Source organism: Brachionichthys hirsutus, chromosome 16, assembly GCF_040956055.1.
Source record: "Brachionichthys hirsutus isolate HB-005 chromosome 16, CSIRO-AGI_Bhir_v1, whole genome shotgun sequence".
In the NCBI taxonomy this organism is placed as follows: domain Eukaryota; kingdom Metazoa; phylum Chordata; class Actinopteri; order Lophiiformes; family Brachionichthyidae; genus Brachionichthys; species Brachionichthys hirsutus.
In genome coordinates this window covers 8,587,662-8,612,457 of record NC_090912.1, presented here as the reverse complement: position 1 = coordinate 8,612,457, position 24,796 = coordinate 8,587,662, and the positions used below count along the sequence as shown (strand labels likewise).

General features: G+C 42.9%; 1 protein-coding gene across 1 annotated transcript; it reads right to left on the bottom strand.

Moving 5' to 3' along the window:
* Nucleotides 1-519: 519 nt before the first annotated feature.
* Nucleotides 520-23,682, bottom strand: ttyh2l (tweety homolog 2, like). Its single transcript, XM_068750127.1, has 14 exons — nucleotides 23,554-23,682; nucleotides 19,849-20,021; nucleotides 15,238-15,349; nucleotides 11,568-11,788; nucleotides 8,765-8,860; nucleotides 7,355-7,427; nucleotides 5,625-5,694; nucleotides 5,461-5,516; nucleotides 3,572-3,664; nucleotides 3,391-3,483; nucleotides 2,722-2,864; nucleotides 2,417-2,602; nucleotides 2,259-2,337; nucleotides 520-600 (listed from the first exon to the last, which is right to left on the bottom strand). Exons 1-14 carry the CDS (start codon nucleotides 23,680-23,682, stop codon nucleotides 520-522), a joined length of 1,605 nt encoding a protein of 534 aa, XP_068606228.1.
* Nucleotides 23,683-24,796: the final 1,114 nt, after the last annotated feature.

The window sequence follows — 24,796 nt, the reverse complement described above, 5'->3', positions numbered from 1 at the left end:
GAAAAGGTGGTGGTTGGGGATCAATTTCATGTACAAAAAGGCAAAAAGCCATAAAATAGGATAGAATTATATAACCGCCAAAGTGTAGAGATTTTTTGGAAGAGAGAGAGAGAGAAAAAAAAATCAAAATCCACAATGGAAGAGCTGCAAGTCACATTCAATCATCTCACGTTACATAGAATTATGGTCCGTAATGATGATCACATCCACACAGGACACCAGGATATAGGAAAAAGCAAAAAGAAACATCCTTGATCCAGTCAGTTCCAGACGTCACAGCAGTGTCAAGGCGAACCTGCGGAAGCCATCTCTGTCTGGAACACGCAGTGCCTTCAGAACGCCGCGTTAGCGTATTATTGAGGTAATTCTCTCACGTGGGCTCGCTTTCATGCCTCGGATTGGGACAGCAGGTGGCAGCTCCCACAAACTGGATTATGCCATGAAGACAGCCTCCTTGGCATGGACCATGAGGGGGGGTCTCAGACTGTTTCTCTGAAAAGGATGCTGTAGGCAGCAGGTTTACACCTGATAGTCAGTTGCAAAGTGTCTGATCTGGGCATCAGTCATAGAGAGATAGGTGGTCTTCATCCCGGGTGAATACTGCAAGGAAAAAACACAATTCAGCACATCTGTATAATTCCAAATTAACTTTAAAATTGTGTGTAAATTGAATTTTGGGAGTGTTTCTATTGTATGATCTGCTTTTTAATTAGGAGGCAAGGGGCATCTGGGGGTGGAAATCTACTGGAGCAGGGAGCAGGAGGGTCACAATAATTTACACTCACATGCAACACCGAGGATAAAACAGTGCCGGGATGTCACAGAGGACTGAGGGACTGTACGGAGCTTTCAGGGGGCATTTGGAGTACTGTTTAAAACATTTTGTGTAAAGCATCGTTAGAGCGGGAGGCTCACAAACGCATTGGATGGAGAGGGATGAAAATGAGATCAGGAAGCGGTTAGATCCCAGAAAACTTAGTGTCTAAAAGTCTGAGTGATAAATGAAAATAAAGAAAAACTGGTTAATATTCAGCAGATCATGCATCATGCATCATTGAGGGGCTCATATTAAACAGTCGTGTAAACTGCAGATGTGCAATTGTTTCACAGAAAATACACAAAAACCCAGAATAAATTGACTAAGGTTACACAATCAAACAAGGCATTGCCTGTGTCAGTGGAAACAGAAAACTGTTTAGCTCAATATTTAATTAATGATTAAATATTGATTGCACATTAAAAACCATACAAACTGACTCGATTTGTGTTTGTATTGTTCCCTTTTGCCGTGCTTTTCTCTCTGCCAGTAAACCAAGCAGGATTGTTCTTGCTTGGTTTACTGCACAAAGGAAGCATATTTGCTATTGTGCACTAAAACAGGAAAGGATTTGTTTCCCCCCCCCAGCTGCTATCCCATAGTGATGGTGGAAGAAGTGTGGAAACTACTCTGCAAAAGATGTAGGCAAAATAAGTTAACATCAGCAAGTTAAAAAAAAGAATTTTGTTAACTGTGTGTTTTGATGTTTACAATCTACGGCATTCACAGTCATTTTGGTATTAGAGCATCCAGTTGCCTGTTTCCACTTTAAATATGCATTTCACATAAGTAGACTAGAAGTACAATTAATAACCCACTCTCTTGTTCTCTCTCTCCGTGTGTGTCTTTCATTTTAAAAGTGTTTAAAGTCTTTGGTATTCTGCAGATTCAGTTCAAGCACCGAGTCAGCCACACTGACAGAACTCAATTAGCAAGCTCAATTCAAAAGATTTTGGTATGGCATGTAAAAATGTATAACTTATTTTAATATTGGCACTCGGTCTCAAGAACATTTGGCTCTTTTCCAAATATTTGCATCCTGTATTTATTTACATTTACACAGCAACTTACTTGGAATCAGATCAATCAAACCTCACTTAAATGAAACCTTAACCCCAACTGTAGAATTACCAGGGTTATCTCCAATTTCATCTCATTTTATTTGCTAGACTTAGCCATTATTTTAAAAATGATTACAAGCAAAAGCCAAGGCAGAGCAAAAAACAAGGTGATTGAACTTCCATCACTGGCCAGAAGAGGGCAGTCTACCATCACTTGAACGGCAACCTCACTACTCTAAGCATGTGTTAACAGGCTTTGTGTGTGTATTGTCATGATCATGGTACCACTATGCATGATTTCTGTTGCAGCAGTCATGAGGTCATTGAGACCATCGTCCCCATCAAACAAGGGACACAAGAGCCCCATAGGTCCAACGCACCGAGGGCGGTGGCGATCCTCCCCCTATCAGTGGCACATTCTCATATCGAGGACTCTCTCCAAACAGCATGGCCTGATTCCTGAAGCAGAAAGGGGGGGGGGGGGTAAGAGATTAACCACACATATACCAGTTTACTGCCACCCTCAATTTGATCTTACATGTATTCTGGAGGTGGAGCGACATTAGAAGCCGATTGTGAAATTGGAGGAGGGCTGGCCTGGCTGCCAAGGCTGCTGGTATAGCTATAGAAACTGTGGATGTTGGGCCTTCTGGGGTTGTAGGCTATCCGCCGTGCTTGGGGATTGAAAGGGTCCTCCTCATCTATGTCGTCATACTCTGTGTCTCTGGGGACACGCATCACATGTACACAAAGGCAGAAATGGAGGGAGGGTTTGCATTAACATTTTACAGGCCAGCAGTGGAGGGAGTACGGAATTGAATCAGGAGGTTGGTTGGTGCTGACCTGCTGTCCATTAGCGTCCACACTCTGAAAATGATACACAGCATCGTGGAGAGCGCACAAGCAGCCAGCAGAGAAAACAACGAGAGGTAGAGGAGGCCTTCGACGCCATCGTAGCACACGCCCATTAGGGCATCCAGGTAGTCCTAGGCGAACGGGCACACAGTAAGACTAGCACGGTGTAGAAACAGCAGTCTTTTCCCAACGCAAAACACTTTTAATTGTCCGATTATTCATAAAGTTGACTTACAAACTCTGATCACACTCATATTTTCATGGTTGCGGGTGCACAAAGTGCATGAACACACTTCATGCTTCATGTTAAATAGAAAGTCAATCTTCCTGGCATGATACACACACACATAAAATCCGATGTGACCCATAGAATCCCACCATCTGTCTTGGTGTATGCTTTTGCTTTTATAAAATGACACGCCAACATGCAGCCCACAGCACCCAATCATCAGATGAAGGCTCTACTGAGCTGAAAGCCTAAATCAGAGGTCACATTACGAGCAGCCAGAAAGGCCAACGGCAGCAGCAGGGCCTCTCGCTTTATTTACAGAAACCCAAACATACAAAAGGAAAGCTTAAGGCAGAACTTGAGGTAGCGATGGGAAACCCGTATGGCAGGTACAGATGGATTACATGACACAAGAAACAAGGTCCCACCTTGTGCAGTGCGCGGCAATCGAGCAAGGCCGTTAGCTGGTGCACGCTGAACTGAGTGGAGTTCAACAGTCGCTGGATCCCCAAAAGGTCTCTCTGTACAACAAGGCAGGAGAAAGCGGAGAGAATGATGCATGCGTTCTGCACAGCCGGGTGAAGTAGCCCATCCAGTAAGGCCACTTACCTCTGCAGTGGGGAAGAAAGGGATGGAGAACTGCAGAAAGTGCTGAATCTGGGTTTGCATGGTGGTCAAAGAGTGCTGGCAGACGGTCAGGGGCTGTAAAAACACAATCATCCACCACCATCATCACACACACACACACACACACACACCCCACAGATAATGAGGGGATCATATTAAGGAGAGCATTGTTTGGGAGCAGTACACCAACAAGTAAATTGCTGTTAAATAAGGCTTTTTAATGTGCTTAACAGGAGGACACACTTCTCTCCAGACAGATATGTCCAGATTATACCTTCGACGGCACACGTCTCGCTCACCAGTCGCTCCCTCCTCCCACACCCACAGCCCAATTTCAAGCTTAAACAAAACATTAATATTCATATCAAGTAGGCCATCAGAGAAAAAAAACAAAACCATCATCCTTACCTACTTAACAGGCATGGTTTTAATCCCTAAATGGATCGCAATCCACAATAACTAAGCAATGTGGGCTTTCGGAATTATTGTTCAAGGATTTGTCATGCGTGAATAATTTCAATGCGTGTCACACAGATGAAAAAAACAAACTGAAATTCTATAAATACTGTAAAACTGCACAGTCAAATCTCACGTGCTTAAATTTCACGGTGCCATCAAATGTTGATGTGCTAAATAGGTGTGAAGGTGGCGCATTGTTTGAGAAATAAAAGATTCTTTATGGGTAAGGGGGCACTCTGCAGGAGGCGACGATCTCCAGCGTTAATTAGGAATGGTTTATCATCATAAAAACATTATTACTGACCTATATTTGGCTAAAATACTATTTGAATCCTTTGTTTCCCCCTCATTGCTCCCATTACTGCTATGATGCAGCAGGAGTAGGACAGAAAAAGTTGGCCAACTCCTGCGTTACAACAGAAGAGGCCATTTGAATCATCGCGAAACTGTTCACAAGCATGAACCTGATGCTTTCCTCTGGTACACAGAGTAACGTCCTGTGTACAGTTTGTCCAGCATTGTGAAGGTAGCGAGTAAAATCATTGGCTCACAGCAGCATTCCCTGGCTGAAATCTTTGACCGGCAGGTGTTGCGGAAGGCACGGTCGATTCTGTCCACCTCGGATCACCCTCTCTTGGAGGAGTTTGCTCTCCTACGCTCTGGGCGGAGATACAAGCTCCCCAGGATAAAGAGCAATAAATTTAAATTTTCATTTGTCCCAAGTGCAATAAATGTTCTTAACCTGCACTAACCTTCACTTGTCTGCACTGCTAAGCAGCACTTTATTCATTAGGGCCTCCATCCCAGAGATAGGACAGATTTATTTATCTTTTTTTTAAGGTTGTTTTTATTGTTGTTTTACTTTACATGTTCCATGTCGTCCTGTGGCATTGTTGTTGTTGTTGTGACCTCTGCTGCAAAGCAAATTTCCCCTTGTGGGACAATAAAGCTCTGAACTGAACTGAACTGAACTGAACTGAGGTGACCTTGACCGTCTCACACCTCTTGTAAAATATTCTTCCAAACCCATTACAGCTCAGACGCCACACTTGGAACTCATGTGCTTATTATACAGCACGATATGTCTAACTCGGCTGACCTTGAAAATGTGTGCTGGGATTATTGATCGTCTTTCACTTTGTGTGGGTTTTTGGAGAGGTTGTGTAACAGCTGTGTCATCTCTGTAATTAAAATTGGACATGTACATACTGATAATGACAATACCCAAAAGGCACAAATTATGCACAGCTAATTGAAAGCAATAACCCCCCCACCCCAACCAAAATGTGTCAGCATAATTTGATTTGTAAATATACAGTTAAAATATTTTTGATGCGATGTGCCTGGCATCAGATGAGGTAAAAAAATTAATGAAAATCGCTTTCTCTTTCGTGACTCAATTTTGTCATTACCTGCTGGAAGGGGTTGGGCAGATTTGGACTGCAGAACAAGTAATAGTGTGCAACATCTGGAAGGGGGGGGGAGAAACATGGAGTATGGGAGGTTAGCATCGCATCCTAGAATTCAGAGACAGAGAGCCGGTATCTGTGCTATTCTGCTGGCATAGATAAATTACCTGCACTGAGGAAATCCTTGGTTTGGTTTACAATGAACTTGTCTGGAGACACGCAGAAGTCACTGGTGCCCTGTTGAAAAGGAAAAAAATAAAAAATAAAGCCAAGATGCTGTAACTCTGCATCAATGCAAAACCAAACGTGTGCACTATTCATACTCATAGTGCACACGTTTTGAGTCAATGACATGTCTTTTGGTGCAGTTTTAGTGGAGGAAATTAATGGACACTTATCGATGAGTTCTCAAAAGTACAAAAGCCTTCATACGATGGCTGAAGATGAGTGCAATGTAGTGCACGCGCGCACACACACAAACAAAACCACTGCTGCAATGTAAAAATGTATGAAATGTAGCAAACAAGCTATATTTACCATGAATGTCATAAAGCTTCTGTGCACATAACCTCCATCAGACCGTGAGAAGACAGCAATAGTTAAAAATCTTTTTTTTTTATAATCTCTGACACACGTGCATTATTAACCGATGGGATAATCTTACAGCTCTAAGATCAAAGCATTCCATTATTTATTCCTGATTAAGTCTTGCATCTGCTGCATTTCTGGAGGACAGCTCCAATCAAAAAGGCAGATTTCTACATATTGCTCAAGTCGATCACATGACATCCCGTCTGTTATTCTTGATCGCTGCCTCATTACGCTAGCGGTAACTACTTGTTCATGCATCCTCTCATCAACGATGTACTAAAGGGCACATTTCTGAGAGAGCTTTAGGACAGCAAAATCGTCTGCCTTCCCATCAACGTGTTTATTTACTGTGCAGTTTCAACTACTATCTTCATACAAACATTTCTCACATACCTGCCCAGCTCCTTTGTGGCATCACAGTCTGACAGAGGTGGAGGCTGGATACAAGCCACCACAGAGAATCTTAAAGCAGATTTGTGTTCTACTAACAATGCTTGTAGCTTAGCATCGCCCAGTTTTGTAATCTTACTTTAAGACAGCAGAGAAGCTCTAAATTCAATTAAAATCCCCAAAAATGCAAACATGGAGTGAATTTCAGGATGAAATCAGCTTCCTCTCTTTTGAAACAGCCGTCCAGATGTAATACCCCATGAGATTATCCCCAGATGGAATAATCAGCAAGGGGGGCGGGGGTGGGGGGGGATAGAGACAAGATAGAGGCAAGAAGATTGCGAAAATGAAGGATGGGGTTGCTTTTTGTACCCCAAATATTATTCCTTATGCATGAGCCATTAAGGCCAGATGTTCTGAGCACATGCTGCACAGACGGGAAGAGAGAATTATCTGTCAGAAAGGAGAGGGACATAAGGAAAGGGGAATAAAGCCGAGCACAACCAAAGAAGAGTTTTCGAAGAAAACAGAGCTAGTAATTAATGCTCCATACAACTTTGTTTACGATGGTGGGGCGACGGCTTGAATAGCCAAAAAGGCCGGGGACTTGCAATCAGGTTTACTGCATGACTGACTAGAGGAAAGGCAGCGGCTGTGAACCAAACAGCCACGTACAGACACTCTCTAACAAGGACATGTCCAACAACACATGCTTATTGACCACAAGACCTTAAGGAGGCAATTGCACAAGCTGGGAAGCTAAATAGAAGAACGGTCGCCACCCACCCACATGTCAGAAATGGTTTTGCTGTCAGAGTGTCAGAGGCTCCAATTTAAACACGCACGCACACACACAAAAAAAGATTTTAAGAAATCTCTTTTTTTCTTTTTTTAAGAAGTGAAAGTGTTTTCTCACCACGGCTACAGCGGCGCCCGCTCCCAGGGAGGCCCAGCTCAGGATCAGAGACAGCACTACAAACGCCATGACCCTGAGGCAAAATGAAGAATGGAGAGAAAGAGAGAGGGAGAGATACAAAGACGCACAAAGAGAAGATGAATAAGTTTGTCTTCGTTCCGATATTCCACAGCCCCCCTTTTCACCTCGTTAATTTGATTTATTCCATTCAGTGTTCAGTTGGAAATGACTCTCCTTGCGCTGGAAGACACAGACCCAACTTGCGTTTTGTTCTCCTGCCTCGCAGATTGGGGACAATCCAGCCGAGAATCACATTTTCAGGGAGTAATATACAGATAAATTAACTTATGACTTCTTGCCGAATGCACTCATTGGCTCTGGACTTGCAGCAAAAAAAGATTTATTCTGTTCAGAGTTATGTTGGAATGAAGCAGTTCAAAAGAGGGCTCCACAAGACCGCGGCATAAATTCCACCATCGACCGTTTAACTGATGCCACTTTACCTCTGTCGTTGGTGTAAGTTGTCAATTAATGTCTAACATCACAGTCAGTCATAAACTGCCATAAGCTTTGCTTTGGTGACTTCCTCTTATATTTGTATCGATGCTGAAATCTGCGAACGTGAATTATAGAAATTAAAATTAAAACAACCTCACCCTTATGATTAATCAGAATGTTTTTTTAGCAGTTGTTGGCGGAAGCCAGAAAATGTGCCGCAAAATGAGAAAAGCTTCCCCTGATGGATGCAGGAAGGGTTGCAAAGCGCTGTTCTCAAGCTCACTGCTCAGACCCTCTTGAAAGCACCAACAAAGCATCCCGAGAGCACTTAATAATTAGTTAAACGAGCAGAGTGATCGATAGGCATTAGAGGGATCCATCAGAGGGACGTGAAGAGTGATCCCGAGTACCATCCGCTAGCGCTCGCGCATAGGCTGCACTAAATTGGGCCAATGGGATGGGGAAGTCTAAACTTGTGGATTTGCCCGTCAGACATTTAAATTACTTGCTGCACCTCGCAGGGTTAAAGATTCCTCCATTCAGCTCTTGACCTGTTTTAGAGCTTTGGAATCGATTTTCTCCTTTTTTTTTGCATTACTCTATGTAGAAGAAAAACTTCAGTAGATTTTTTAAACTAATTTGGCAATAAAAGAAAATACATTCATCAAACCGATTGGCTGCGTTGACTAAGTGTGAGTACATGACAAAACGGTTGCTCTTAATTGTATATTGAAATACAAGATACATCAATGGAGGAGAGGAAACAGGGCTGAGTCAGTCTGAGGGGCTATCCATAAATGTAATCCCACCGTCGCTGCTGTTAATGGAGAGACTCGTACGGTGCCAGAGAGGCTGAAGCGACGAGAAGTCAACAGGCTCACAGAACACACTCCAGGGTTCCAGAGTACCTACGTGATGAGCAGCCATCGGGGCTGCTTGGCCATCCCCAGGCACATGGCCAAGCAGATCAGCAGATCCAGGATCAGCAGCAACAAACAGGTCAGCCATCTTTGAGACAGGAAAATTAAGTGTCAGTCCAACAGCCCTGATTGACCGCTTCCACGTGCAGACGGCACGCAGCAGCCTCAGGAAGTGCCGGCCCGACATTTGTTTGTGACCGAGCGCGTGAGGTCCGTGCACATCAGCATCCCCCCCGCTCTCCTGGTTGGACCCCGTCTGTTTCAGGCAATTTCCAGACTGTTGGCTTAATAATTCAAAGCAACAAATCCATAGGCATTAATTTTTCAAGCTCCCCTTCACAGGAAAGACATATGGTCGGACTGTGCCTGAACATTTAAGGGAATGCGTGTGCGATTTTTCTGATGCTCCAAAGATGTGCGAATGCTCTTGACTAACTCTTTAGTTAAGCTCCTGAAGTGTTGCGCCTCTGTTCGCATTCACAGAGAACAGTTCACACTCTAGCGCACGTTTAGATGCTCCACAGTGATGCTTGCTGCGGCGCATCTGCAGCTTTGCACTAAATCTGTGCACCACAAGAGAATGTCAATCACGCATGGTGTGTGAAGTAGTCTGGAGGTACGCTAATGGAATGTCAAAATAATCTGCAGACCAGCATGCGACTGGGGAGAAACGCCGCCAGAGACTACAGACGGATTTCCCCTCAAAACAAAAACAAGGGATGAAATAGGAAGTAGATTAGGGAGTGGATAAGGTTCACGTATCTGAGGAAAACCGGGATGAGGGTTAGATGAAATCCAATCAACACCCAGGAGATTGGTACAGGAAGGTGGCATCTGTCCCCCTAAAGAGGATCCGGTATCATCACAGCCAATCAGACGCCGCCAGACAGCAATGCAGGTTATCTATGCTCCGTCACGGAGCATAGATCGGTCAGAAGCACTTGCTGGTTCGAAATAAAGTGCAGAAAAAAAAATGATGGGAACTTATGCAAGCTAACTGCAGAGTCGTGCAGATGTTTTTGTTTAATCATTTTATGGGCGCCCGCTTGCTAATGTAAAACAGATTTTCTGAGCGAGCGGGGAGACTTTCAGGTCGTGAATCATGAATCAATCGCCCTCTTGCGTTGTCAGTTTCCCGTCTCCAAGCGGCAAAACTCATGATGTAAAACCGGTGTTAAACCTTAAAGGTGAAGGTTTTCAATAAATCTCTCATAGAGGAACTCTGAAATCCTCCGTGAAAATGGCGAACAGACTGGATACGGAACTGCAGAGGACATTATCTTTGACTGCCTATCTTTTATATAACCAGGGGCCAACTACAACAACAACAAGTTAGCGTAGATGCTGAGAGATGATCCGCAGAGCAAGTAAACATAGCAATAAACTGCGCTTTTAATCAGCTCGCTGCACATCCTTACATAGATGTGTCAATTTGGGCAACTTTTGAGGCCAACATTATCTTCAACTGTGTGCACGGCAAAAGTGAAATATCGTGCACACAATGAAATGGGCCTGTGTTGCACATATTTAGAGGTATCGGGTCACAATGAAATATGCAAGCATCTTTTAGCATGCAGGATGTTTCTCACTGAAATCACATGGAGGAATACACTGAGATTCCCATTTGACAATGTGTTTTTTTTTTTTGAAAATAACTGGTACAGCCAGGAGTTATGGGATAAATGTAATGATATTAGTTTGATGAACTTCCTCATAAACACGCCGACACAAGCCCCGATCTCTGATTAGGTTCAAGTCTGAACTGTGTACGAAGGCAATCCTTCTGAAGACGGCTCCCCTCTAAAATCGGCCTGGCGTCGGCCTCTCCTTCCAATTTCTTCCACATTAATCTTACCGTATGGTAATGAACAGATTGCAAATGTGAAACTTGACAGCGCAGCAGTGGCGCCAAGTTTTATGTGCGCAAAAGTAAAAAAATAAATTTACCGAAGCCATCAAATTACACTCACAGTTTGGAGCAGAAGCCATTAGAGGCTCATAAATTGGTATCCAGCCTCTGATTTAATGCAATGCATGTGTTACGCTCCCCCCCCCCCCTCCACCCACGCGCCATCTCTCTCTCTCTGCTTATTGAATTTCAGTTTCCAATGATTTCTCACATATCTTTTTTTTTTTTTTAAAGGAACATACATCTCAAAGCAAGAACCATGTCAAAATAACAACTGCAATCAATGTGAGCAATGGTCTGCAGGTAAGGAGATCATTCATGGTCTAATTGCCACTCTGCCACGCATAACGTTCTGTGAGAGTAATAAACATTACAGCTGAAACTGCACAGTGGGCAATAAGCTCAATTTAAGCTTTCATTTATTTAGCAATTAGGAACAATATATTTTCCGGTCTGTGTTCCTCAAGGGAGATCAATAAAATCCCTGCTGGTCTGTGTCTGGCATGGCTGACGTTTGTAAAGCAAATTCTGTGCAGCATGTTCAGAACAAGACAATCACAGCCAATCAGATGCCGCCAGACAGCAATGGAGGTTATCTCTGCTCCGTCACGCCAGAAGTCAGAAACACTTGCCGGTTTGAAATGAAGCGCAGAAAAAAAAATAATGGGAACTTATGCAAGCTAACTGCAGAGTCGTGCAGATGTTTTTGTGTTTTTTTATATAAAGCCGCCACTTGATGCTCCTGCAGGTCATTATTTGTAATGTGCATGCTCATGGACAAATGGAAACCATTTAACATTGTAAGTTCTCTGTGAACCATTCACTTTGCGACTGGAGATTGTGGAGTCAACCCTACAAGAGAGGTGGAAACTCAGGCTCCACCTACCTGTAATACTCAACGAAGGCCGTCTGGTCAGCGACGGCCGACAAGTCAACATTGGCTTTATTGATATCTGGCAGAGCCATCAGCTCGCGGATGACACTGTTGACTGTCACTTGAATGAAGCGAAGAGTCTGCAGGTAGTCTGGCCTCGCAGCAAAGATTTCATCCAGTCGTTGCAGGTTCTGCTTGAGTCCAGTTTCCACATTTCCCAGTGATCCTGCAACCTACAATATTACACGAAAGAGAAAAAGGTAAGGTCCCCCGCGTCCCGGATACGGCGAGGAGAAATCAATGAGAAAACAGGGTCCGAAGGAAGTGTAGGAGCAAAAATGACATTTATACAAATCCGATGCTTCTTAAAAGAAGATTGAAAAAGATACAAGGACGTGAAAGAAACGAGGAAATAAAGTCTTTGCTCATCTGTCTTTCTTTGGAGGTGAACAATGTCAGAACAGAGTCAGAGGAGGCGCAGCAAAGAAAAGTCAACATAGTTTACTTTTCTGTTCAAGCAAAAACGTGACACAGCAAAAAAATAAACCACACACGCGCTTTCACGGCATCAACAAAGCTTTAAACGACTCAATTTTAGCTGGATGCTGACAGGAGTGAATCACTTCTGTACCGTAGCCCCGTTTCGCTGACAATCACAGGCAAAATGGCTTGACCCACTTCTACAGATATTTTAGAAAGGGGTGTAAATCCAATCCGCTCTGCAAATATAGAGAAAGAGTAAACTTGCCATTAAAATGAAAATGTGCACTTCAAACCCACCGCCAGTGCAACAATAAGGTCTTTCAAAAACAGGAATAAACATTGAATCTCAGGCAAGATTTCAGGGAGTTAATAGTTGGGGAAACATGATATTATGCAGCTTGGAAAAAAAGGTCCTTTTGTAAAGTGAAGCTCCAACAATTGTTATGACAGGAAGACTCTGTTTGCACACAGACCGTAGCTTATTTCCATTCCCATCCTGTAAGTCACGCCCCAGCCATGTTCTCAGACTTTCCCGCCATCATTGTCTGTTGCTGTCAAATGCCGATTGCATTTATCCAATAGCAACGCGTTGCATCCGTGGCAGACACACTTATTTACTCATCTCATCAGTCTTTGCAGAGTCATCAGTCACCACCACTACCACCACCACAACCTGTGTTTGAGCTCATTAGAGAGGCTAAACTTCAAAGGATTTCTGATTTTTGCAGACAATCTTCAACAATAAACAACCAGGAATTATTATCACGTATCTCTCTGGATTGCAACCGAGTTAGATTTGAGTACTGAAGCCACTAGTTCCCAGACGACCTGGCATCTTGTACTGATTAAACAAACATGAGAACACATCAGTCTTTGAGCAATCGAGGGGGGGGGGGGGGGGTTAAGCTTATCTAAGTCTCCGGGATTTCTTAAAATTTCCAACAATTAAAATTGGAGAAATAATGGCACGGCTACAACACTATATTTAATATTAAACTAATAAGGATGCTGCATTCATTCGGATCAGATTGTGCTTTATATTTCCAGAGCCGAAGCAGATTGCAAGCCGTCTCGATTTCCTTCTTTCAGGACTGCACTTTCCCACGCTATGAAACCTCGACCCACCAGAGAAGTTAAAGATCTCTCTCTTCTCGGCTCTGTCACTTTTCAAACACTCTCAAACTAGACAGAGATCCATGTGGAGATCGGTCAAAGACGCAGGCCCATCCTCCACTCCAACACTCCCAGAGGATGGGGAGAGAGAGAGAGAGGGGCTATGAGATCACCAGTAAAGTGCTCCCACTCCCCACCTCCATCTTCCTCATGTCTCAGAGCTCTTGCCAAATCTCATCTGCAACCCTATATGCTTGAGTGCAAGAAATGGGATCTACAGTATCAGCTGCAGCTGCTCTGTGCAATCCATTGAAAGATTGCATTCATTCACAAGGGTCACAAGAAGGCCTTTACATATCAGACAAGCCTGTCAATTGAGACGGACTGATTTTAGTAGCAGGGCTTTGAGTGCAGAGAAAAATGTAAACACACTGGCCAGTTTGACCTTCAGTGATTTTATATATATGATTTACTGTATGAGCTGTGGCAATAAAACAATGTCTGACGGCATCCAATGGTGAACATTTAGATTACAGGGCAATGAGGAGATGCATTTACCCGACTGATGTTTAATGAATGGAATGAAGTCCAACTTTTCAAGAAACACAACACAGCTTTCAGGGGAGTATAAAAAGGTAAGCATGGTTCCACATTTGTAGCAGGAATTTTGAAAACTGAAGGTAAATTTTTTGAAACTCAATATTTATTTGGTCTTGTTCCTAACCTTGCAAGACAAAACAACCCAGTGTGAGACATGCAGTACAGGAAACTAGCAAAGTGACCGCTTTCGGTCCAATTTAATATAAAGAAGAGGAGGGCCAATAGTAAACCAATAATAAGGTTGAGTGGATAAAGTTCTTCTCTCAATCACGAGACTAAACAGACTTGGTGCAGCCTTAGCTTTAGGGGAAGATGGCCAACGGAGTCACCGGATTTGTAATTATATTATGCTCCTTCCCAAGTGATAAAACCTCCTACAGCCGCAGCATTGCATCCTGATACAGTGGTGAGTGTTGCTAGCAAGAAGATGAAATAATCAATACTAAATCAATCTCAACGCCTCTATCCATCACAGGAAAATGCTGTACTGAAACATACACACACCCCTCCCTCACCCCCACCCCTTTTTTTCCAGATTCCTTGAAACAGCATATATCCTGCCATCTTCTTCATGAGTGTTTTAATTGCATTCAAGATTTGTTGACTGAAATGCATGGCCAAATTAAGATATGATGACCTCTGCATTTAATATGAACAAGGGTAGATGAAATAGTTCCAGAATGGCAATCAAGTTAAATCAAAACACCATTTAAAACAAACCTGAACCTCATCAGTTTCACGACTGTAGGATTTAATGCAGGGCCGTGAATGTACATTAGTATATCGTATCCCTTCATCCATCGCGACCCAAACAATGTGTGAGCTACGAATGGATTAAATCTTAATCTGTTTTCTCCTCAGTTACATCCAGTGCAAACAAACAAACAAAAAAATCACACATCTGTTTGTGTCCACACTAGTGAAATGTCTGTACGATAATGTGGCACTGACACACACACACACACACACACACACACACACATATACAGTACAGATAATAAGACTGAGAAAGATGGCGAGAGGAGAGGCTTAACAACCATTAATGCGCTGCAGATGGGAGTTAATCCCCTTCTTCCTCATTGTGATTACTGCTTCCTTTTCTGACTCTCTTGCTCTCCTTCCCATTCTAAGCCTCCCAAACAACGTCCCTGAATGCAGGTCAGGACTTTTACAGAAAGGATCCCATTTCACAAATCCCTAGGGGGGCAATTCAGTCTCTGTAACATAAAGCGGATATAGAACCCCCCTGCTGGGAAGTGTCCCCTTGAGACAGACAAACAACCCATTAAGAGAAGATGGGCTCTGGTGTCCACCAGACATTAATCATGATTTCAGAACAAAAAGTGTTAGCATTGAAAGTCATGTCTTACACCGTGGCTAATATTTGATAAGCGGGGGGGGGGGGGGGGGGCAGGCCGTGATTCCTTGGATGATGATGATGCTGGGATTGTAGATTATATAGAGGAACTTGGCATGCTGTCCTCACCAGATTTTTGATGCCACCCAATGTGTGATTGGCATTGTGGAGGGAGTAGGTCAACTGGTACACCCCATCGTTGGTCTGGCTGTTTCCATAGAAACCCACTCCTACAGCCGAACTGTGAAGAGGATGAGAATCAGAATAAGCAAACAACAAGGGCACTCAGCAGAGCGCACACCTAGGGTCCAGTAGTTGCTACCAATTAAATTAAACCCTAATCCAAAGTCCAATTATTAACCTAACCCAAGTGTCAAGAACATCCGTGAAGTAGTAGAAAAAAAAAGAACCCCCCCCCCCCCCCGATCCGGCAGTAAATGAGAATGAAAAGGATTTGGTCTTTCATCCAGATGCACCAAAGGATTTAATGGGTTCTTACCTGGAACGATTCCACGCCTTCCAACAAAATTAATAGGAAAATCTGTCAAGCAGGCTTTGTGTAATCCTAGTTAGTCAAATAAAAAACCAACCAATGGATGCAGGCGGAAACACGACCTCCTGAGCAGAGGTAGGAAATTGCTTATAATAATATATATTAATGTGAAAAAATATATATATTTGATGTCTGGGAAGACAATCTCTCAGAACAAGGAAACTTAGAGTTTGAGCTTTTCCTTCGCTTATGAATGAACTGCAATGTTTGTATATTTGCAGCATTATAAATTGGGTGTCTGTAGTGACGGACAGAAAAATAGGTGTAGTGTATTAAGCAACTGCAAGCCGCAACACATTTTTATGGTAACGCAAGGTTTATTAAAGCGTGATCAATAAAAGGGGGAAACGGGCCGACACTAAATTAGGGGCACCTCCTTGACTACTTGAAAGTTGCTCCTTCCTGGGAAGAGGAGGGAGAAATCGATGCCAGGAAATTAACGGTGGGTGCAGTCAGATGGACCTGCTGCCATACCGAGATGAAGCACAGGGTGAATGAAGATGAGGAAGGAACGGATGGCCGAGTACATGAAGGCACAAAGTCACACAGATCCTAAACCCTTCAACATAAAAATAATACGGATACGGAAAATTACCCGAGATACCGTGGCATCCCAATAGTAATGGAAGGGTAAAGACGTGGCGCTGCCGCTAATATTTAGCCATGATAAAAATGTCTGGTCTTATTAAGTTTTTATATAACACCAAGGTCTTCATCAGGGCAGTGTGAAGCTAAATTATATTTTTTGGGGTTGACAATTCATAAAAAATGTATACAAAATAGATAAGCACATTCAACAGAACTATAGGATTAGTTCTCCAAGGTCAAGGACTTAGGTGCTTCTACTTCCTTTATCCTGAGACAGATCCAAGTGTCCTCAAAGTGGCACCATGGTATGTGCCCCGAGAGCAATGATGCAATCATTAATGATTTCCTAACAGTACTCAATGGAATGGAAGTACCATGCACTGTGTGCAAGCGCGCCCATGCAATCTTTCAGAGGCCTGAATGCTGAAAGTAGTTAGAGAAAAGGCTCTTAAAAATGTTTTGCAGCCGAGTTGAATTTTGAGCGACGATGTTGGCGGAGGTCTGAACCCTCTGAGAGCTTTTCTGGTTGTTTCTCCCACTTAATACAAAACAGGAAACCAAATCCCAGTGTACTCTCACAATGACTCATTTGCAGAGGACTTTTAATACCATCTGTGCTGCAAAAGCACAAAACAAAAACGATGCAGTTATCCAGACAGACACATGGCTGGGTTAAAGATATCGTCTGCATTGGGTCTGAAGGAAGCTGGTTAAGCGCAAAGACAGGATACGAAGTCTTATTGAATTTTTGCATTTAGCACTTGTGTGTGTGTGTCTGCATCTGTGTGTGCTTCTTTATGAATTTGCAACTGCAACCGTGTAAGCAAAATGAAAACCACTGCCTGCGATGCCATTAAACTAGTTCCTGCTGGTTATAATGGAGGGGCGCTAGAGGTTAACTTTCTACAATCCTGCAAAAAAAAAGAAATAAAATTACAGTCACCCTCACAACCGACACTACATAGCCGTAATTGGGAAAAAAAATAAAAAATAAATGAACATCATTCAGTTCTGCAAAGAAAACGGAAACATTTTGCTTCACACTTCCAAGTTAATTGTGTTCCAGTTGATCTACAGCGGCCAGGATAATGAGCACGTCATTAAAGCATCCGACCATCCCCAGCGACATGTCAGTGACAATAACAACCCACTAATGACAGCAAAGAAACAGTAATGGCAAAGGACATCATGATGATGTTTAACCTACAGGAAAGCGTTTTTGTAGCCGTGGTAACGATCGTCTGCAGCAACTAGAGTATGACATGTAACACGTTACGCAATATAATAGGACTCGAGCAAATGTGCAGCCCTGCAGTTATTAGTGCTTTTGTCCAGCTGCGATTGTAGCTCTTCTTGTTGACTGGATGATCCTGCCCAGTATTAGCAGATAAATGCTTTAGTTCTGTCGAGACCACCGTATTGTCACTTTTTAGGGGGGGAATTAGACAGGATTTGCTTTCTTTATATTTGTTTCTTTTAAGCGTCATTCACCTCCAGCTTTATTATGAGGTCAGAAATAATAATTTGCTGGAAAAAGCTTCCATGGAGAAAGAAACAAGAGAACAAAAGCTGCTTTTGAACGCAGCATCACGTCTGTCACATAGCAAAAGACCTTACGTGCTGTGACACAGGAAACAAATTCATTTTATTTGCCCTCGGATAAACTTCACAGGATTACGGTGATTCTGCCAAACTCCATCAACCTTTTGGAGGCTCATTCCTGACACGATACATTTTGATGCATTAAATAATACATGAAGAGCATTTAAACAGCATTTATGTTTGCAGTGTGCCAGAGAAAGTTTCCTTTCTGCTCGTTTATGCTTGAAAGTATTCATGCATGCATGAATTAGCAGTAAAGCAGAGGTAAAGCATTCAGCTTGCGACAATATGAGATTTTGGTACAGGATGCAGAATTATTAGTCAATACGGGAAAGTAATAGACATTCTAAAAGCAGAGGATGAATCTAAGGTCGCTGCATTCTGCTTCTGTAGAGCATTTTTGACAGAACAAGTTGAGCAATCAGGGATCAGTGAAGTCAGTCAGTGAGATTTACACGTCTCATCATTTATTCATGAATGATCTGGCCAGTGAGAAACATGCCAGGCTTACAGAGCACTCTCAGACGCTTGAGGGTTCATGGGAGTTCGCCCAACCAGTCCACATGTGTTTTGTGGATTTGGAGAAGGCATTTGACCGCGTCCCTCCTGGTATCTTGTGTGTGTGTGTGTGTGTGTGTGTGTGGGTGGATGCTTCAGCGTGGTAGTGGGCGGTCTGCAGCAGAGCGTGAAGCAAATCGGACGAGGATCAGCACGTTCAAATCCAAGGCCATGGTTCTTGACAGAAAAAGGTGGTCTGCCGTCTTCGGGTCGGTGAGGAGTCTTTGCCTCGAGTGGGGGAGTTCAAGTATCTTGGGGTCTTGTTCACGAGTGAGGGAAGAATGGAGCGTGAGATGGACAGACAGATCGGTGCAGCAGCTGCAGCGATGCAGTCATTGTATCGGTCTGTTGTGGTGAACAAGGAGCTGAGCCCAAACGCAATGCTCTCGATTTGCCGCTCAATCTACATTCCTACTCTCACCTCTGGTCATGAGCTCTGGGTCAGGACTGAAAGGACAAGATCCCGGATACAAGAGGTTGAAATGAGTTTCCTCCGCAGGGTGAGAAGCTCAGTCACCAGGGAGGCACTCAGAGTAGAGCTGCTGCTCCTCCACATCGAGAGGAGTCAGCTGAGGTGGCACCTATTTCGGATTTTACACCGTCCACGTTGTGATCTGGATCATCACCAAAAGGTTCTAAATTGTTCCTGGTATCTTTTTACACCAACCATGAAAAGTAAAAATGAAATGGAGTTTGAATCCATAAATGAGGTTTCAATGTTAAAATGTCATATTTTTTACTGACTTAATTCTGGATCCAATCTGGATAAAATTGTGGTAACATAGAGGTCCCTCCCACACATGACTGTCAAATTCAATAAACATTGATCAATAATCAACCGAGATATTGAGGAACAATTTTGAGGCTTCATTGACAGAAATGTTAACAAAAATTTCAAAGTGATCCAAACTCCAGGATCTCTTCTGAATCATCACCAAAATGTAATCATCTGTTCCTGGTAACATTCAAAACACTTCCTGAAAATGTCATCAAGATCCGTCCATAACATTCTGAGGCATGCTGCTAACAGACAGAGAGACAGACTAACAAACCAACGCCAGCGATTACTTAACCTCCCCCCACCCGTCTCGGCGGCGGTAACAAACAGCAGACAGAGCTGAGTCATTTGACTCATATTAAAATTTGAGCATAATTTCATTTGACAATGCCATGCTTTGTTAGAGTGAGCCTAATTCTCCAATCAAGCTACTTTAATATGTCCTCGCTCATCCTGCATGACCGGATGACATCATTAATTATTTGCCAATGTAGATGAGCGGTTAAATGCAAATCAATAAATAAACCACCATAACGTTCAATTTCCTGAATGATCCAGGCAACTGGAGCACCAGGTCTCGTCCTGCCGTACGCGAATGAGTTTAGTGCTGCAGCAAAGACACAGGAAAGAGCACTTTCACAGTTCAACTTTTTGCACTCACCACATGAGGAGGCCTGTGATCACGGCGGCCCACGTGATGCAGCATGTCTCCGGTCTTTTGGTGTCCTTGTCTACGTCCTTGCAGCAGCAGCACAGGAAGACCAGGTATATCGCCAAAACCAGCAGACTCAGAGTTAGACCGACCACGCCAGCACACGCCATACATATCAGGGACTGTCGCAGGCCAGCGGGGACAGAGGAGAGGAAAAAGACAAGGTTGTGCTTGAATGGAAGAAAGAGCTTCATATTAATTAAATTCAGATCAACCCAAAAAGTGGCAGCTTCGTGTGTGGTTTTATTTCCTTGAAAAATAATTACACGAGGCCATCGGCGATGAGCGCCATGTGACAAAGGGGCTTTCCTTCGGCCTTGTGAGTGTACAAAATATGTCCAGCCCGAGGGGACATGGAGAGGAATCTGATATAAAAAAGTGAGAAATACTGTCATTGAAATGGACTAAATATGGACAAGTACATGATATACTGCACAATCATCCTCCATGATGCTCTGCTTTGTTTTTATCTTTAAGCACCACACAGTAAAGAAACACGAAATGCATTTGCTATGGGGCAGATCAAAATAGAATCGCTTGTTTTAGAGATGGGAGGAACATTTCTTGCATTTTTTCTACAATCAATTCATAATCCTTTTTATTTTCTTACAGACATATCACATGATCTTTCACTCCCTCTCCCCTCCCCTCCGCCCGCTGGATAAGCCGTCTTGAGGCATTACACACATCAATTGATCTGTTTATCTTTAGTGCAGCATCGTGAAGCAAACCTCAAACCATTTGTGCTTACACTGCAGCTCAAACATTGCATTACTGGAGCCACAAATACATCAACCGAGGCTCCGCCACAATGCATCGCAATAGGGAGATTAGTTTTAGTGGGCGCAAACTCAAAACTTTCAACTTTTATTTTTATAAAGCTGATGTTCAAATGAAAAGCATGACCTTGATTTATCTTGTAAATAATTTGAAGACAGTTTTTAATGCCCATAGCTTCAGACACTCTGGGTTTGGCTGACAAAACAGAGCAATCGTTCAAGCACGTCTGTGACAAATTATTCTCCTTCAACAATGATGACACTGTGAATGAATCTGATATTAATATTTTGCATAACATAAAATACATATTTTTAAGATATGCAGCACTGAGTCTTATTTTGCTCTTATTTTCCAATGAAACGAATACAAATTAGCCGCCAGTCAACCTGAGACAATCATAATGCATAATAAAACACTAAATCACAAGTCTGTGATTTACTAACCTAGAAGTGACAGTTGAAAAAACAAACCAATGAAGCCCAACAGTTAGTGTAACCCCCACAGGGAAAAGATGGCAAACATTATACAGAATATATTGTAGGTTAAATACAGATGTGATGTCAGCTGTCCAGGATAGCAGGCAACCTGGCCAAACCCTTAATGAAATGATTTGCTAATCACAGTTTGCCGAGAACATTTTTAATGAGCCGAGAGCTGCAAAGTAGAATTTTGCACCGATTTCCACTCCAGTTAGATTTCCTGTCACTATAACTCAGACCTTTCATATGCACTGCGCTGCACCACTCTCCATCCTAATTTTCCACTCCATTATTTTGCAATTAAACATGCAGCCACTTCAATTTCCTCCAGCTGCAGAGCTGTAAAAAAGGCAAATGATGCACGAGTGCGAGAAAGAAAAAAAAAAAAAAAGAGATGGAAAACTGTGGTCCGTGAGGTCATGGATTTCGCTCCTTCTCAGGTGTTTGTGGGAAGCCTGCTTAAGAGCGATGCATGTCTGATTACGTTAAACAATATAAAGTCTTTCTTTGAAAGTGGGTTGGGAGATGCTCTCTCTACACTTTCTTCAAAAGACAAAGGAGCAACATGAGTTACTTTGAGGACCCATCAGCCTTAAACCAACAGTCTCTGTGATGCTCAAATGGCTCTTCACTCCTCACTGACTGACTTCCCCACCTAATTCGATTTTCACCATCCACATGGTGGGATCATCACAAATAGGGTCTAAATTGTTCTTGGTATCTTTACACACCAACCATGAAAAAGTGAATCAGAGTTGATGTGTATCTGTAACAGCTTTTTACAAAGATCGGACTCTTTAATTTAATGAGAATTCACAGGTTTCTCTTTTTCTTTAAAGAGAATCGAGAAAATAGGGGCAAAATAAGTTTACTTTTGATCAAAATGAGTATAATTAGTAAGCAGGATTGTCCAGAGTTTTAGAAATAATATTTAGAGAAAGCTTTTTTGTTTTTCTTTATCACATTTGATTCTTTGGTTTTGCAATGTTTGAAGATAAAACGCAAGTTACTACTTCAACCTAGATTGTACAAAGAATAAAACAGAAAAAAGTTACGTCTAATGCATATGCATATAGGAAATTATGTTGACAACTATTCATATTCAATTTATTTCCCGTGGTGCATTCACTGACCTTGGTAGCAATACTTCACAAAGTGCCTTGACTGAACTTTCTCAGAAAGAGGCCTTCGTCAGGTTAGGCATAGCCCCAACCTTCTCCACTCTGTTACTGAGCACTGGTGTCCCACAGGGCTGTGTGCTCAGCCCTACAATCTTCTCACTGTTCAACTACGACTGCTGACACAAGCATGGATTGAATGTCACACAGTTTCCATATGATGTCACAGTGGTGGGCTTGATCAGTGAGAAAAATGAGCTTGCCTATAGGGAGGTATGAATACAATAACAAATTTGTGAATACCAAGAAGACTCAGGAACTTGTTATGATCTTCAGGTGGAGTAAAGATTGCACTTGCACCCTAACCTACATCAGAGGAAGTAAGGTGGAGTGTATCTCTGGCCTCAAGCTTCTGGGAATGAACATCACTGAAGACCCTCACCTGGCACACCATCTCCTATGCCTTGGTCAAAAAGCACAACAGTATATGCACTTCCTGTGGATACTAAATATGTCTCTCCTCACATTCTCCCAAACTTTTATTGGTGCACCAGAGAGAACATCGTGACCAACATTATCCCAGTGTGGAACACAGCCGTCCTTTAACTGACAGGAAAGTCCTACAATCAGGCGGACTCTTCTCATCCAAACCACAGACTGTTCACCCCACTCACATCTGGAAGGGGCTTCGCCATACATACACAATATACTGCATTTCAAGTTACTAATCTGATCTATAAAGTTAGAACAATTAACCCTTCATGTGAAAGTGCCCCCCCCCCCCCCCCCTCCCCTTCCCTGGAAGTGTCCTTGTTTGAATGATGAGTCATAAACTGTAATCTTTCTTAGAAGGGAGAAAAACGAGGAAAACTCAACCCTCTCCTTAGATTTTTAGAGTTTGAGATTGTTTTACTTATTCTTATACTATGGAATGTGAGCCCTGAATATACCAATGTGTGTACCAATACATACACTGAGATATAGAGAGAATCATGGCCCAGCTAATGCAGGTCATGTGTTATCATGTGAGCGCTGCAGCACGCGGATTCTTGATTGTTGGCCGTGGAACAAACACAGGGCGCAGCTGAGTGGGTGGCACCCACACACCAGAACAACGGGGACAAGAAAGAAAAAGTTCTATACCTCAACAGGGGTTTGTGTTTATTTTTCCCACAACCTTATTTCAAGTAAGCGGTCCACGATTACTCAGTTTGCCAAAAACCCTTTTGAAACTAAACGCGCGCCTTTACGCGCAACGAGCGTAACAGTGAACCAACCTGCTGATAATTCGGGTCCTCCGGTTTGAAAGTGTTGTCAACCGGCTGGAAGTAGAACGTGAGGTGCGGGAAGTTGTGCAGCCAGTACGTCCACCACGGAGCAACGTAATCAAGCCTCGCGGAGGCCATTCCCGGTCGCAAAGTACGCAAATGCTCCAAGATGAATAAAAAAAAAAAGAAAAGAAAAAAGTTATAACCACTACAATATAACAGAGAATAAATTAAATAAGTTATTCTTTGCGCATGACAACTTTGGAGCGGAGCAGAATATAATTGCAATCCGGTCCATGGGTTCGCATGAAATCATGAGAACGCACTTCCGATGCGGCCAAAGCGCGTTTGTTGTCCGAAACGCACGCTCGAGTGACGGTATGAACCTGCCTCCTTGAAACAGAAGAAGGCGGGACAAGCGCTGTCGCTGTCAAAAGCGTTCCACTGGAGACTTTGACAACTGAATCTGATGGACAGATCATCTCAAGTAAACGCGATGTCTTGCAGTTTAAACACCAAGTTTCTGATGTCCCATCATGAGAGTGGACGTTAAAAGTTACTAAAAATACTATCTGCATACAATAGAATTATATATTTTTTTGAGGAAATGCAACGCTAAATGAACAATAAAACTAAAAACAGGGCCAGAAAACGAAAAAAAATACTGCATCCAGCATCCAGCTTGAAGACATGAGTATTTTAAATGCGCAATTTATGGCTGTTAATGTCTGACCTCTTGTGGACAATGAGACACACTGAGGTGAAGAGAGTGCTAATGGCAGGGGGGAGGAGGGGGGGTCTCCAGTCAACGGTTATGGGATGTTGGCCTCTACTTTAGACAGAATAAGGCTTCCCTCCTTGTTGGAAACTACATTGATGAGAATCAACACAGAAGCTATAATAATAATCATACGGGAGTTCATTTTGGTTGGACAAAAATATCTCCAAACATTTGATGCTTGAATAAAGTCATTTTTAGCTTTTGTATTAAATCATGATACTCAAGAGGGAAATTGCTAGTCTGTGAAGTCAAGCGGCATGGCGTGCAAAATGGCCGTAGTTGTAAAAAGCTGCACAAACAGAGCGGCGCTGTGTAGGAGACAGTAAAAGAAACTTTGCCCCAGGGGTTGAGCATATGGCGCTGGATATGAGGTTTTTAATATATTGTTTTTTTTTAAAGTGTAACGATGAGAAAGCAATTATCAGCATGAGTAGAGTTACAGTCGAGCTGTAAATGTGGGTGAGGAAAGTC